At 44.1% G+C, this 17,023-nt stretch overlaps 1 protein-coding gene across 2 annotated transcripts in view; it reads left to right on the top strand.

Moving 5' to 3' along the window:
* nol10 (nucleolar protein 10) overlaps positions 1-17,023 on the top strand; it is a 102,146-nt gene that overhangs the window by 51,753 nt on the left and 33,370 nt on the right. For both annotated transcript variants that reach the window (XM_070884985.1, XM_070884986.1), the window contains exons 12-17: positions 1,570-1,636; positions 4,087-4,139; positions 8,672-8,798; positions 12,485-12,564; positions 12,780-12,878; positions 13,322-13,411. In XM_070884985.1, the coding sequence (XP_070741086.1) occupies positions 1,570-1,636; positions 4,087-4,139; positions 8,672-8,798; positions 12,485-12,564; positions 12,780-12,878; positions 13,322-13,411 (516 nt within the window). The remainder of the gene's footprint in view (positions 1-1,569; positions 1,637-4,086; positions 4,140-8,671; positions 8,799-12,484; positions 12,565-12,779; positions 12,879-13,321; positions 13,412-17,023) is intronic.

Below are 17,023 nucleotides of genomic sequence, written 5' to 3'. Positions count from 1 at the left end.
CCTCTCTCTCCTCTCCCCCCCCCCCATTCCCCTTCTCCTCTTCCCCCCCCCCCCCATTCCCCTTCTCCTCTCCCCCCCCCCCCATTCCCCTTCTCCTCTCCTCCTCCCCCCCGCCATTCCCCTTCTCCTCTCTCTCCTCCACCCCCCCCCCATTCCCCTTCTCCTCTTCCCCCCCCCCATTCCCCTTCTCCTCTCCTCCCCCCCCCCCCATTCCCCTTCTCCTCTCCTCCCCCCCATTCCCCTTCTCCTCCTCCTCCTCCCCCCCCATTCCCCTTCTCCTCCTCTCCCCCCCCCCCCCCCATTCCCCTTCTCCTCTCTCTCCTCCTCTTCCCCCCCCCCATTCCCCTTCTCCTCTCTCTCCTCCTCCCCCCCCCCCATTCCCCTTCTCCTCTCTCTCCTCCTCCCCCCCCCCCATTCCCCTTCTCCTCTCTCTCCTCCCCCCCCCCATTCCCCTTCTCCTCTTCCCCCCCCCCCCCCATTCCCCTTCTCCTCTCTCTCCTCCTCCTCCCCCCCCCCCATTCCCCTTCTCCTCTCTCTCCTCCCCCCCCCCCCCCATTCCCCTTCTCCTCTCTCTTCCCCCCCCCCCCCCCATTCCCCTTCTCCTCTCTCTTCCCCCCCCCCCCCATTCCCCTTCTCTTCTCTCCCTCCTTCCCCCCCCCCCTTCTCCTTGTCCTCCTTCCCCCCCCTTTCCCTTCTCCTTCTTGCCCCCCCCCTACGTTCTCCTCCTCCTTCCCTCCCTTCCCCTCTGCCTCCCCTCCCCCTGACCCCCCCACCCCTCTCTCCCTCTACCCCCCTCCCGTCGCTGTCAGAAACACAGACACTGACAGACAGAGAGTGAGAGACACACACAGACAGAGAGATAGAGACACTGACACAGACACACTGGGGTGGAGGGGGGCATCCCAGCACGCTGTTGGAGGGCTCCCGGTGCTGCAGTCGGTAAGTAGAAATGTTTTATTTATTGATTTATTTTAAAAATTACTTACTAATTTTTTGATTGATTTATTGATGTTTTTATCATTTATTATTGATGATGGCTCTATTTGTAAAATTGAAGTGATTAATGTTTGTAAACTTCCCTTTAAACCCCCACCATTCCCTACGCCTGATCTGTAACCTACGCCTGATTTTCTAAAGTGTAGACAAGGTTTTTTCGAGTGTACAAAAATCTTCACTTACTCCATTCTAAGTTAGTTTGGAGTAAGTTTTCACTGCCGAAACTTTGAAAACAGGCGTAAGTGGCCGGACACGCCCCCTTTTGGGAAAAAAAAATTCTGTTCCAAAGTGAAACTGTTCTAACTGACTAGAACTGGAGCAAACTAAATGCCGAGAATTTGAATTTCTAAGATACTCCGTTCTATACCAGTTGCTCCAAAAAATCAGGAGCAACTGAGGCCGAAACTTGGGCCCAATATTTCTGACAGCAATGTAGCGGTTTGTGAGAATAAAAGGGGATCAAGATAAACATGGCAAAAAATAGAGTTGGTGTGCTAGCAGGGGAGGAAAGAAGATGCGATGATACCAAGATGTAGAAATATTTTAGTGACCAGAAATTCTATTTCTTTTTAGGGGAAAATATTCACTTCCATTGAATCGGAGCATGAAATCAATGACCTCTGCCTTTATCCTAACTCGGGTAAGTGCAAAATCACTGCACATGATAAATGTTGATACATGTACATTTTATGATGTATTTTGTCAATCCGATGTCTCCTAGAAAAATGCACTGTGTTTTGAACTGAATTCTGAAACCTCAGACTGTCAATAAAGCTAATAAGAATGCATTTCTGTTAACTGACTGTATAATGTTTCTTTTTTGCATTTAACACTTCCCTAGAGTAAAAGCTGCATTGGTTGACTTCATTCCTGCCTGCATTACTAAAGCACTTTTTCTGCAAAAAAAAAATCTCCATTTGTTTTATTTTAGTTTTTTATAATATTTAGTTGTTCCCACTTTGGAGGCCTTGGGGCCAAGAGAAAAACAACAGCAAAACGTTTATCAAGCCATACACTTGGGTTATATTGTTGCATGTCATGAGGGAAGCTGTTGATGATGTCCAAGTCCATATTTCGTTCTTGTGTTTTACATTCAAATATGCACATTCTGCTATCCTATGAGTAGGATACAATAAAATTCTGGGATCTGCCTATTGCTAGTGTGAATGAAATGGGGATCCCAGTCTTAAAAATAACTTACTCCTGCCTGCAGAAGATCTTGTGGTGTTGGATATATTATATATCTAAATTATAATTCAAAAGCTTATCACAGTTGCTTCAATATAAGGAAAATAAATATTTATATATAGTATGTGTGATGATAAACAATATGCACAATGATGTGTCACTGTTTTTAAAAAAAAAAGAACAGATTTATTTTTCACCATCTACTTTCTGCTATCTTGCATGTGCAATTGTGCTGTGCATCTTTGCTTAATACCAGTAAAATTTAAATATAGGCGCTCTCGGCTAGAAATGGGAGATTTACTTTACATTGAGAGTGCTCACTCCTAATTTAACAATGACCAAAAAAATTAACTCCATGAAAAACGATCTTAATTTTTTTATTTTGTTTTACATAAGAACATAAAAAGTAGAAGCAGGCTATTTCGCCCCTTGAGCCTTCTCTGCCATTCAATAATCTTAGGCTCAGCTCCACATCCCCGCCTGCTCCCCATAACCCTTCACTCCCTTATCATTCAAAAATCTGTCTATCTTCCCCCTTAAATATATTTAAATGACCCAGCCTCCACAACTCTCTAGGGCAGAGAAGTCCACAGATCTATGACCCTCAGAGAAGAAATTCCTCCTCATCTCAGTTTTAAATGGGCGACCCCTTATTCTTAAACTATGCCCCCAGTTCTAGATTCCCCCACAAGTGGAAACATCCTCTCTGCATCTACCTTGTCGAGCCCCCTCAGTATCATATGTTTCAATAACATCACACCTCATTCTTCTAAACACCAATGAATATAGGCTCAACTTTTCTTCATTAATCAATCCCTTCATCTCTGGAATCAACCTAGTGAACCTTCTCTGAACTGCCTCCAATGCAAGTATATCCTTCTTTAAATAAGGGGACCAAAACTGTATGCAGTACTCTAGGTGTGGTCTCACCAATACCCTGTACAGTTGTAGCAGGACATCCCCCAATGTTGCAATAAGACCAACGTTCCATTTCCTTTGCTGTTTACTTGCTGCACCTGCATACTAACTGTGTTTCATGCACAAGGACCCACAGGTCCCTCTGTAATGCAGCATTTTGTAATCTCTCTCCATTTAAAAATAATTTGCTTTTTTGTTTTTCCTGCCAAAGTGGATAACCTCACACTTTCCCAAATTATACTCCATCTGCCAAGTGTTTGCCCACTCACTTAGCCTGTCTATATCCCTTTGTAGATTCCTTGTGTCCTTGTCGCAACTTGCTTTCCCACCCATCTTTGTATCATCAGCAAACTTGGCTACATTACACTCGGTCCCTTCATCCAAGTCATTAATATAGATTGTAAATAGTTGAGGCCCCAGCACCGATTACCGTTTGCCAACCGGAAAATGACCCATTTATCCTGACTGTTTTCTGTTGATTAGCCAATCCTCTATCCATGCTAATATATTACCCCCAACCCCATGAACTCTTACTTGTTTTGACATTGAGCTGCAATATGTTCAGAAATGTTTTCACACTGCACAGGGGATCTGGAATCCCTGCCATCGGAAGAAAGAAAAAAAGCAAATAGGAAATTGGTTAAATTGGACTGTTAGATTTTATGAAGGTGAGGCAAATTTTTTTTTAAAAATAGACCAGTTCCTCCTGTTTTCCCCCCCCCCCCCTTTTTTCTGCTGGAAGAATATTAGTGGTGGCTATAGTTATCTGTGGCCTTAATCATCCCGCAAAGACTTCTGATGCAATAAAGGCTTGGGGGAAACCGTGAAATGTTAATAATACAGAAGCAAGTAGTCCAAGTAAGCATTTATGAAAGCTGTTCACACTCACTAGAGCAGAACAGTGGTGCTTCTCTATCTTCTTGAATCTATCTTGATTTGTTTTGTGAGTGAAACAAAACTCAATTTTATTTTTTACCTTTCTAGGAATGTTCTTCATGGCTAATGAATCGCCCAAGATGAATACGTTCTATGTTCCGGTAAGTACAGCAGATTGATGAATTTCTTTGTGATGTTTTCACAAAATTGTGGAAAGATTATTTTATACAAGTTGAGCATCCGAAATCCAGAGTTCTGAATGATCCGGACACCATGCTGAATCCGGAAAATGTTCCAAAATCCAGACATTTTTTTTCAGCCGATTACCGCTGCGAGTTGGGCCTAGGGAGGTGGCAAAAACACCCCCCAAAAAATTCCAACAAATAAAATTTCACACAACCCTGACCTGCTAAATCGCTGAAAAAGAATTTAAAAATAAAATCTTTAACTTAGCTTTTTTGCAGGTGTTCAACGCGGGTTTTTCCCGACCCCTGACCTGGAATCCCTGACCCGCAGCCAATGCTGCCAAACCTGGAATCATCGCCCCCCCATCCCTTACCTCGGCCCAGGCGTTTCCGGATTCGGGACGTCGGAAAGATGTTCCAAAATCTGGAAATACCCAAAATCCGGAACGGCCTTGGTCCTGAGGTTTCTGGATTTCTGAAGCTCCACTTGTACTTATTCAGCTTCTAGGATTTTATCCGCCTTTTTGAATATGTTTCTATTGAGAAGCTTCTTCTAGATACAATAACATAATTTGCTTGTACTATGTGATTGTACTAGTGCTATATAACTTTTCATTTGCGTTTTGCTCATAAATAGCAGTTTCATTTAAACATGAGCCAGCAGTACAGTGCTTTTCTCCTCCAGTATTTTGTATGTTTGCCATTTTTATTGTAGGTCTGGGCAGTCAGTGTTGGGAATTCATTCCACTATGGGGCTGTTGTAGTCAAATCTGTGGGCAATCAGCAGAAGCAGAATTGTATTCCTCCACAATCTGTAACCTCATGGCCCGGCATATGCCTTACTCTACCATTACCATCAAGACGGGACCAACCCTGGTTTAATGAGTAGTGTAGAAGAGCATGCCGGGAGCAGCATCAAGCATATCTAAAAATGAGCTGCCAACCTGGGGAAGCTGCAACACTGACTACTTGCATGCTCCACAGCGGCGGCAGCATGTTATAGACAGAGCAAAGCCATCCCACAACCAACAGATCAGATCAAAGCTCTGTAGTCCTGCCTCATCTAGTTGTGAAAGGTGGTCGACCATTAAACAACTAACTGGAGGAGGACGCTTCATAAATATCCTCCGCCTCAATGATGGCGGAGACCAGCACACGAGTGCGAAAGACGAGGCTGAAGCGTTTGCAACCATCTTCAGCCAATTCTTCACTCCACGTAATATCAAGAATCGGCTGAGCGCACTGGATACGGTAAAGGCTATGGGCCCCGACAACATCCCAACTGTCGTGCTGAAGACTTGTGCTCTAGAACTAGCTGCGCCTCTAGCAAAGCTGTTCCAGTACAGCTACAACACTGGCATCTTTCTGACAATGTGGAAAACTGCCCACATATGTCCTGTCCACAAAAAAAGTAGGACAAATACAATCCGGCTAATTACCGCCCCATCAATCTACTCTCAATCATCATGAAAGTGATGGAAGGTGAAGTGAGACTGACTGCCCATGACATCAAGGCAGCATTTGACTTGAGTGTGGCACCAAGGAGCCCCAGTACAATTGAAGTCAATGGGAATCGAGTGCACCTCTCCACTGGCTGGAGTCATACCTAGCACAAAGGAAGAAGGTTGCGGTTGTTGGTCAATCATCTCAGCCTCAAGACATCATTGCAGGAGTTCCTCGGGGCAATGTCCTAGGACCAACCATCTTCAGCTGCTTCGTCAATCACCTTCCCTCCATCATAAGGTCAGAGGTGGGATGTTCGCTGGTGATTACAGTGTTCAGTTTCATTCGCAACTCCTCAGATAATGAAGCAGTCCATGCCCGCAAGCAGCAAGACCTGGACGATATTCAGGTTTGGGCTGATGTGTGGCGCGAATGTTACTTGCCACTTAAGTGCCAGGCAATGACTACCTCAACCACCGCCCCTTAACATTCAACGCCATTACCATTGCTGATTCTCCCACCATCAATATCCTGGGGGTCACTATTGACTAGAAACTTAACTGGACCTGCCACATAAATACTGTGGCAACAAGAGCAGGTCAGAGGCTAGGTATTCTGCAGCGAATGTCTCGCCTCCTGACTCCCCAAAGCCTTTCCACCATCTACAAAACGCAAATCGGGAGTGTGATGGAATACTCTCCACTTAACACTCAAGAAGCTCGATGTCACCCAGGACAAAGTAGCCCGCTTAATTGGCTCCCTATCCACCGCCTTAAACCTTCACTCCCTACAACACCAGCACACAGGGTCCTCAGTGTTTACAACTACACGATGCACTGCAACAATTCACCAAGGCTTCTTCAACAGCACCTCCAAAACCCGTGACCTCTACCACCTTGAAGGACAAGGGCGGCAGCAGGTGCATGGGAACATGCATCACCTCCAAGTTTCCCCCCCCCAAGTCAAGTCTCACACCATCCTAGCTTGGAAATATATCTCCATTCCTTCATCATCGCTGGGTCAAAATCCTGGAACACCCTAACACAGTACCTTCATTACACGGACTGTAGCGGTTCAAGAAGGCAGCTCACCACCACTTTCTCAAGGGCAATTAGGGATGGGCAATAAATGCTGGCCTTGCTAGTGAAGCCCAAATCCCATGAATTAATTTTTTTTTTTAATCCCACTTGAGTGTTTTCTGTATTTCCTTGCATACCTACTAGGTAGAAGAGAGGGAGGCCTGACAGAAATTTGGATCTGCCACGGTGGCTGATTTTCTCCTCCATCCATAGCCTGGGGCTGTTGACACTAATTGTAGCATCTCCACTACTACCTTTGCTGAATCAGCACTGAAACTTTTGAACTTGGCACCTTGCCTTGCTGTGGGTGCCTCCATACAGAGCATTCACTCATTGAGTTATTGGGGGACTTCACTCAATATTTTAAAGAATATAAAAATGCTCCAGTATCTGCTTCAAATGCTGCATGGCAAAGAATGTGGATGGAGCATTTCCGTCAATATCCATAGTAATGTTGCGAGTGCCCAAGCAAGCTTAGGCACCTCACATTGGAAGAGCAGATCACCCAATGCAAATTAGCATCACAGTATTTGCAGAGACTTGGGAACAAATCCGCTTTCAGGAGGAGAAGGAAAAGGCATTCTAAGATGGATAGGAAAATATTGAATTATTGGCTGACTAAGTTTACAGGTTCGATACCTAACTTTTACTAATCTGAGCCCAAATGATGGTGTGGATGTTGCAATCGGGGCAGCACCTTGGATTAGTCAGTGGAAAATTGGCGAGGACTCCCATTTTTGATTACTATCCTTCAAGTACTGCAACAAGTACGGGTGTCCGGTGAAGAGGAAGAGGTGTTTGCCAGATTTACTATCAAGAAAGAAAGACTTGCGTTTTATATAGCTCCTTTCATGACCACCGGACATCTCGAAGCGCTTTACAGCCAATGAAGTACTTTTGGGGGCCGATTTTCAGCAAGGCCTCCGCCCACCCAAAGTGCCGCCGATGGCCGCCAAGGTACCGGACGGTACTTTGGGCGGGATATTCAGGAAGAAGGTCCCTCGAAGGTCGGTGGGTGGCAAATGGACGACGTACACCACTAATCTGGGCGGCGGCGGGCGGGAGCTCTCATTCTCAGCAGCAGAGTTGCTTGCCGCCCAAGTGCCGCCGAGGATGGAGTCGGGCCCACGGAGGGCCGAAGACCTGAAGAAAAAAAACAACAGCAAAAAATTAAAGAAGTATCCGAAGACCTTCAGGGGATCTCGTACAGGTATGTCGCTGTTGAAAAAAAGTATTTTAAAATGTTCACTTCCCTTTTTTTTCAGGTTCTTCATACTCCCCGTTGGGGACAGATCAGCCTCCAGCCAGCGGTCCACCCCCATTCTGGCGCCAACTCCCGCCCACAGGAATCTGGGTGCTCAGCAGGCGGGAGGTCAGTTGCGCCACTCGGCCGTCCGCTGACGTCAGCCGATGGCTCTCCCCTCCCGCCCGCTCCAGGCCACCCCGAAAGTGGCACTGGGTGGATCGGCGGGAGGAATGTTGGCGGGAGTTGGCGGCAGCGGGCGGTGAGATACTGAAAATCGGCCCCTTTGCGTGTAGTCACTGTTGTAATCAAGGTATACATCTGTATAATGACCATTTGGGTGCGGTACCAGAGCGCGAGTTCTGATTCTACAGACAATCCAGTGTCAACATCTTTGGGAAAAGAGGAAATAGGCAACGAGGAAAAAAAGGAAAGCATGTAGATTTTTTTTTTGCAGTGCACATTATTTTAAGAGATGTTTGTACTTGTGAGTAAAACTTTTATATTTGCAGTTTTTAAATGAGGCGTAACTTTTGGGAGAATTTTGTTTTCTCCTCCCTTGCCTCATTCCACCCCCAAATCATAATGAAGTTTGTGATAGGTCGTAAATGAAACCTATTGTATATCTCTCCAGATTGACTAGTTTTAGCTGCGAACCTGAATAACAGAGTAAATGCTGATTTTTCGTTGGGGGTTTATGATCTAAAAATCAACATTATAAATATTTTTCAATTTAATCGTAGACTTTGGGACCTGCACCCCGTTGGTGTTCATTCCTGGATAATTTAACAGAAGAACTAGAAGAAAACCCAGAAACTACAGTGTATGATGATTATAAATTTGTTACCAGAAAGGATCTTGAAAACCTGGGTAAGTTATATTACGGATTTAATTTTATGTTTGCCGAGTGTGGCTAATTGATTTGTGAAATTAATTACATGGAAAAGCAAATTACTTTTTTAAATAAGCTTGTACTTTGTAGTATCTGTTCAGGTTTTTGGATAGCCCAGACTACATTTTCAGGTTACCTGTGGCCCACACATTAGCCTTTGCTATTTGAACTAAAAAGTTGGTGTTTACTTTTGTAAAATCTGGTTAATCCATATCCAATCTTGAATCTTGCCGAGTATGTACTACTTGAGTTATACTGATTAGATGGAAAATGTCACATATTTCAAACAAATAAAGTATAGTTAGCATTGCTATGTAAATATTCCTAGGAAGTTTATTGAATCAATTTTATTTTACCTTATTTCCCAATGTATTACACTTGGGTTAATGACCTTTCTTGAACAGTAATCTTTCCATGAATTCAATGTTTGAATCCCTTCAATCTGGTTTTCACCCCTGCCACAGAACCAAAACGGCTCTCATCAAAGTCACAAATGACATCTTTTGTGAGTGTGACAAAGGTAAACTATCCCTCCTCGTCATTCTGGACCTGTCTGCAGCCTTTGACACAGTTGACCACTCCATCCTCCTCCAACTCCTCCACTCCATGGCCTTGCCCCTCCCGACCTCTAAGCTTTATCTGCCTCACAACCCCACAAGATGTCTGCGCTCCTCAAATTCTGGCCTCTTGAACATCCCTCATTATAACTGCTCAACCATCGATGGCTGTGCCTTCATCTGTTTGGGCCCTAAGCTCCCTTATACCTCTCTACCTCTCCTCCTTTTTAAGAGACTCCTTAAAACCTACCTCTTTAAACAAGCTTTTGGTCATCTGCCTTAAATTCTTCTTTTGTGGCTCGGTGTCAAATTTATCTGTTTTGTTTTGTAACATTGCTGTGAAGCGCTTTGGGATGTTTTACTACATTAAAGGTGCTATATAAATAAAAGTTAGTATTAATATATATTGATGTCTGATATGATCAGTGCATTTCTTGAGTGCCATTTACCGGTTACTTTTTGTACATCACACTGTATTGCTGCAATGCTTTTTCCATTTTTAACATTTCATTGTACAGTATTGCTTGAATGTTCATGATGCCTTGATCATAACTGCCTTTACTTTTTAATTCAAGGCTATCCTCGTGAGGATATTTTGAATAAATGACTGCTATTTGTAAATATAAATGTGGTTGCAGAAGAGATTTCCAAAATAGAATCCAATAGTATTCTTTGGTTGTTAAGGATTAAAAACACATTGGTCTGAAAATCTCCAGTTACACTACTGTACCATTCTATGGCCCCAAGTTTCCACATGATTTGCTCCTGATTTTTAGGAGCAACTGGTGGAGAATGGAGTATCTTAGAAATCGGAATTCTCCACATTTAAATTTTCTGCAGTTCTAGTCAGGTAGAACAGTTTCACTTTTGAACAGAATTTTTTTTTCAAAAGGGGGCATGTCCGGCCACTGACTCCTGATTTGAAAGTTTCCACAGTGAAAATGTACTCCAAACTAACTTAGAATGGAGCAAGTGAAGATTTTTGTAGGCTTGAAAAAACCTTGTCTACACATTAAAAAATCAGGCGCAGGTTACAAATTAGGCGTCCGGAACGAGGTGGGGGGGTGGAGGGGGGGGGAGGGAAGTCATTACATTCTACAATAAATCCTTAGTTATACTTATACAAATGTTATACAAATAAATCCAACCGAATAAAAATTTATAAGCAAAGAAAAGATTAAATAAACCATGTTCCTACCTGTGTGAAAGTGCTTCAGGCAGCGGTTTCCCGACGGCAGGGGGGGGAGGCAGTGAGAAGGCTGCAGGAAGCCTCAGAACTTGAAGCAGCCGTTTCCGATGGGCCCGACCAACAGCAGGGGGAGAAAGCTGCAAGAAGCCTCGGTGCTGATCATGGAAGGGCAATGTGGTTTTATTAAAAAATTTTAAAAATTGAACAGCTACAAAGAACTACAAAAATGGCCGAGTGCCAATGTTTTCTTCACACTGCGCGTGCGCGAACGCTCCAACGCGCTCGCGCAGGGTTGCCAGCACGACAAAAACTCATTTAAATGGTACCCGCCCCCTCCTACTTACAAAATCGGCGCGAGTGGTAGGCTCCGCCCCCTGGGCGCCGCGCCAAGCAGACATCGAGCTGCAAAGCGCTCGAGAATAGCGCGTTTTTTTCGGCGCGAAAAACGGGCGCCCAGCTCGGAGGGGCGCCTGTTTTGCCACGTGTGGAAACTTGGGGCCTATATCTTAACAGCAAGTACTTACTTGAGTGTTTTTAGTGTCGAAGTGGTGGTGGTGGTGGGGGAGGTGAGGGTAAAGAATGGATGCTAAGCCAAGGTGGAATGGTTAAATGGATTCCAGCAATATTGCAAGCTACTGTATTTCCCTTCACTTGGTTTTTATTTTGTAACCCGAGATAGTGAACTTTTTGGGAGAATAGTAATAATTGTCAGATTTACTTGTGTGTGAAAGCTGCACATAAAAATGTTATAATTGGTTGCTATATATGGTGGTTGGGATATGGAATGCACTGTCTGAAAGGATGTTGGAGGCAGATTCAATCGTGGAAATTGGATAAGTACCTGAAGGAAAAACATTTACAGGGCTACGGGGAAAGGGTGGTGGTGTGGGACCAACTGAAGTGCTCTTGCAGAGAGCTGGCGCGGGCTCAATGGATTGAATGGTCTTCTGTGTTGTAACCATTCTTTGGGGTCAAGTTTTGGCCGAAGTTGCTCCTATTTTTTTTGGAGCAACTAGTTTAGAATAGAGTATCTTAGAAATTACAGTTCTCTGCAATTAGTTTGCTCCAGTTCTAGTGAGTTCGAACAGTTTCATTTTAGAACAGATTTTTTTTTTTCAAAAGGGGACGTGACCAGCTTAGAATGGAGTAAATGTAGATTTTTGTACGCTCAGAAAAACCTTGCCTACACTTCGAAATCATGCGTAGGGAACGAGAGATTGGGGGGGGTGGGGAGAGGAGGGCGAGGGAAGTTTACAAACATGAAACACATCACTTTTACAAATAAAGAGCCATCATCAATAATAAATCAATCAAAAAAATAAAATAATTAAAAAATCAATAAATAAAAAATTATGTTTCTACTCACCGACTGCAGCACCAGGAGCCCTCCAACAGCATGCTGGGATGGCCCCCTTCCCCCCCCCAGGTCTGTTTCTCTCTCTCTCTGTCAGTGTCTATCTAAGAGAGAGAGAGACCCTGACCGCCCCCAGCAAGATGCCGGGAGGGGGGGGAGGAAAGAGAGCGGGAGCTGAAGCTCAAGATGACGGAGGCCCGAGTCCGATCTTCGCCACCCCAGTGAGCCCATTCGGCCAGGGCTAGGGGCAGTGTGCTTCAGGCCCCTCCCACGCGGCCTGGAACTACTGCACACTTTAGCGCGCATGTGCAGCGGTTCCGGCACTTTTCAGTGCCGGGATCTCGCTCCGCCCTGCCCCGCCCCCCCAACAGCCAACAGCTTGTGCTGCACTGCGCCAAGGACCTGGAACGTTCCAGCAGCGGGGAGAATATTGAGGTAAGTTTTGAGCGTGGAAATCGGGCGGGGCTGCGCCATTCTAGGCGCGGCCCGAAACTTGATCCCATTGATTCTATATTTTTAGCAAAAAATTGTAAGTGTACTTGTGCTCTACCCTTTTTACTGTAGGTATTGCTCATCTTATTGGCTCTTCACTGCTTCGTGCATACATGCATGGCTTCTTCATGGACATTCGACTATATCACAAGGTATGCAAGTGTGCCAGTACAGTTGCTTATTTGGCCTTTTGAATACTAAATACAGGATCTATCCCTTTCGTACGTAAAAATGACTACATTGCAAGTTTGATTTTTTTTTAATCTATTTACTTCAACTCAAACCTATGCTGAGAGGGCCTATTGGAATACAAATTAAGATTGTTTTCTAAAGAGGGTTACTAATTGTTATGTTGTGTAATTAAAAGGTGAAAGCTATGGCAAATCCATTTGCCTATGAGGAATACCGAAAAGATAAGATCAGGCAGAAGATAGAGGAAACACGTGCTCAAAGAGTCCAAGTAAAGGTAAGAGGTCACTGCTCAGCTAATCATAGTGTTAATGGCATAACAAAGACAATTTATTTATTTCTAAATTTGTTCTTGAGAAACTGCGCACTTTGGAAGTGGCAGTGCTAAGTGATGTTCACTATTAGAAACCAAGTGTGAATGAAATTTCACTCAAATTTATAGACTATTCTGTTCTGTTATTTGAATCTAAGGAATACTCTTGGAAACACAAAATTGTTTTAGTAGCAATGCATTATGTAACAATTTAATTTATTCTGGATGCAGCATCATACCTTGAATGAGGGTTTTTGATAAGTGTGCAAGTGTTCCCAAAAGTGCAGTTAACCAATATATAAAATAGCAAGTGTTTGATAACTATGTAGTTAGATTCTGTTTTTTTTCATTTTGAGGCAGTGTATTAACGTGTATAATAATCTTTCTTTTAATAATCCTGTAAACAGAAACTGCCAAAAGTAAACAAAGAGCTAGCAATGAAGTTTATTGAAGAAGAAGAAGCAGAAGAGCAGGTACAAAGGAAAAAGAAGGGAAAGGTAACAAACTTAATTCTTTAGTGATATTTCAATCCTTTCTGATTCCCATGAATTATGTGTGAACAAAATAAATCAACTCTAGGTGCTACCCACCAGCTTTTATAATAATATTTGTATGTTAGAATGATGTGGATTCAGGCCTTGAGTACTGACTGATGCTCCAATGCATGATGTGGGATAGTTGCATTATTGGACGTGCAGTCCTTTGGATGAGATGTGAAACCGATGATATGGGTTCAGGTAGATGTTAAAGATCCTGTGGCACTATTTGAAAAAGAGCAGGTTGTTCAATGTGACCTGACTACAATTCACTCTCAACCAACACCACCACAAGTAGATTAACTGGTCATTTATTTCATTTCTATTGATGGAATATTGCTGTGCACATTTGCAATAATCTCACCACTTCTAAGTTATTCTTTGTACGTGTGGCCCCTTTGAAATGTGATATTGCGATATGTAAATGGAAGTTCCTTTTCTTTTTTTCATATGTCTTGCCACTTATCAATGTATTGGAATGTTTCACATAAGATGTAAATCAAGCTACTTCAAGGTTGTGATCAAAAATGCTAATTCAAAACACTCAAATCATAGCACTCCCCTGATTTTATTCAATGTGCGATCAAGAAATCTCAAAGCAACTGAACAGACTATTTATTTTCCTATATTCACACTATATTTGACCAATTGGGCTAACTCCAGTTCATGGCTAAATTCTGCCTATCATGCATTTCATTTGAATCCGATTTAAATCATTCATTCTATCTCTGATTCCTTTCCTGCAGTTTTCTCTTTACTCTTTTACTTTTATTTTTAATTTTTTTCAGTTCAGTGGAAAAAATATGGTAAATAAGTCAGAATTGTGTTTGTACAGCGAAAGGATATTCCAACTGAAATCTAAGTTTATGCACTACTTCACTTGGTCTCTGGTCATGCCTCTTTCTCTCCCACCTGTCCAGGCCCTCCCAGTTTGACTGGTGTTGTGTGAAGAAGTCACACTGTGTTCTTTAGGAAATTCTTGGTTTGTTTTGAAACCAGTCCAAGGTACATGGGCATTATGAACAGATTTTCCATTGTAATAAAAATAGCTAGTTTACAGTGGAAGATACGAGTCTTCAGCGAGAAAGAACAAATTTGCATTTATATTGCACCTTGTCACGTCCTCAGGGCATCCCAAATCGCTTCAGAACCAATTAAGCGTAGTCACTATTGTTAGGTAGCTCAGTGTTCAGCTAATTTATGCACAGTAAAATTAATTACTAATGAATATCTTTTTGTTAATGTTGTTTGAGCAAACATATAAAATTCTGACGGGATTAGACAGGTTAGATGCAGGAAGAATGTTCCCGATGTTGGGGAAAACCAGAACCAGGGGTCACAGTCTAAGGATAAGGGGTAAGCCATTTAGAACTGAGATGAGGAGAAACTTCTTCACTCAAAGTTGTTAACCTGTGGAATTCTCTACCGCAGTGTTGTTGAGGCCAGTTCGTTAGATATATTCAAAAGGGAGTTAGATGTGGCCCTTGCGGCTAAAAGGATCAAGGGGTATGGGGAGAAAGCAGGAATGGGGTACTGAAGCTGCATGATCAACCATAATCATTTTGAATGGTGGTGCAGACTCGAAGGGCTGAATGGCCTACTCTTGCACCTTTTTTCTATGTTTCTAGGGCATAGGGAGAACTCCCTGTTCTCCTTTGAATAGTGCAATTGGACTTTTCTGTCATCATCATAGGCAGTCCCTTGGAACCGTGGAAGACTTGCTTCCACTCTAAAAATGAGACCTTAGGTGGCTGAACAGTCCAATACAAGAACCACAGTCTCTCACAGGTGGGACAGATAGTCGTTGAGGGAAAGGGGTGGGATTGATTTGCCACCCGCTCTTTCCGCTGCCTGCACTTGATTTCTGCATCCTCTCGGCAGTGAGACTCGAGGTGCTCAGCGCCCTCCCGGATACACTTCTCCCACTTAGGGTGGTCTTTGGCTAGGGACTCCCAGGTGTCGGTGGGGATGTTGCACTTTATCAGGAGGCTTTGAGGGTGTCCTCTGCCTACCTTTTTGGCTCGCTTGCTTCGAAGAAGTTCCGAGTAGAGCGCTTGCTTTGGGAGCCTCGTATCTGACATGCGAATGATGTGGCCAGCGGAGCTGATCAAGTGTGGTCAGTGCTTCAATGCTGGGGATGTTGGCCTGGTCGAGGAGGCCAACGTTGGCGCATCTGTCCTCCCACAGGATTTGTAGGATCTTGCGGAGACATCGTTGGTGGTATTTCTCCAGTGACTTGAGGTGTCCCATGGTCCATGTCTCTGAGCCAGGCGAGCGGGTATTACTACAGTCTTGTAGTCCATGAGCTTGGTGGATTTGAGGGCCTCATCGTCAAACACTTTTTTTTTCCTTAGGCGGCCAAAGGCTGCGCTGGCACACTGGAGGAGCTGTTGAATCTCGTTGTCGCTAAGAGGCTCCCATGGTATGGGAAATGGTCCATGTTATCCAGGGCTGCGCCGTGGATCTTGATGACTCCGGGGGGGTTGGGGGGAGAGCGAGCAAGAGAGAGAAGTGCTATGCAGCAAGGGCAGGCTGGTGGAGGACCTTTGTCTTACGGATGTTCAACGTAGGGCCCATGCTTTCGTACGCCTCCGTAAATATGTTGACTATGACTTGGAGTTCAGCCTCTGTATGTGTGCAGACGCAGGCATCATCCGCGTACTGTAGCTCGACAACAGACGTTGGGGTGGTCTTGGACCTGGCCTGGAGTCGACTACGGTTGAACAGGTTCCCACTGGTTCTGTAGTTTAGTTCCACTCCAGCGGGGAGCTTGTTGACTGTGAAGTGGAGCATGGCAGCAAGGAAGATTTGAGAAGTTCTGGTAGCTGTATTACAGGAAGGACTTAATTGCACTAGAGAGGGTGCAGAGGAGATTAACTAGGATGCTGCCTGGAATGGAGAATCTTAGTTATGAGGACAGATTGGATAGGCTGGGTTTGTTCTCATTGGAACAGAGGAGTTTGAGAGGAGACAATTTGGCAGATGGAGTATAATGTTGGAAAGTGTGAAGTCATGCACTTTGGCAGAAAAAAATCAAAGAGCAAGTTATTATTTAAATGGACAAAGATTGCAAAGTGCTGCAGTACAGCGGGACCTGGGGGTACTTGTGCATGATACACAAAAGGATAGTATGCAGGTACAGCAAATGATCAGGAAGGCCAATGGTATCTTGGCCTTTTTTGCAAAGGGGATGGAGTATAAAAGCAGGGAAGCCTTGCTACAGCTATATAAGGTATTGGTGAGGCCACACCTGGAATACTGCGTGCAGTTTTGGTTTCCATATTTACGAAAGGATATACTTGCTTTGGAGGCAGTTCAGAGAAGGTTCACTATGTTGATTCTGGGGATGAGGGGGTTGACTTATGAGGAAAGGTTGAGTAGGTGGGCCTCTACTCATTGGAATTCAGAAGAATGAGAGGTAATCTTATCGAAACGTGTAAGATTATGAGGGGGCTTGACAAGGTGGATGCAGAGAGGATGTTTCCACTGATGGGGGAGAGTAGAACAAGAGGGCATGATCTTAGACTAAGGGGCCGCCCATTTAAAACAGAGATGAGGAGAAATTTCTTCTGA

Source organism: Pristiophorus japonicus, chromosome 7, assembly GCF_044704955.1.
Source record: "Pristiophorus japonicus isolate sPriJap1 chromosome 7, sPriJap1.hap1, whole genome shotgun sequence".
Classification (NCBI taxonomy): domain Eukaryota; kingdom Metazoa; phylum Chordata; class Chondrichthyes; family Pristiophoridae; genus Pristiophorus; species Pristiophorus japonicus.
This window is presented reverse-complemented; position numbering and strand designations above follow the sequence as displayed.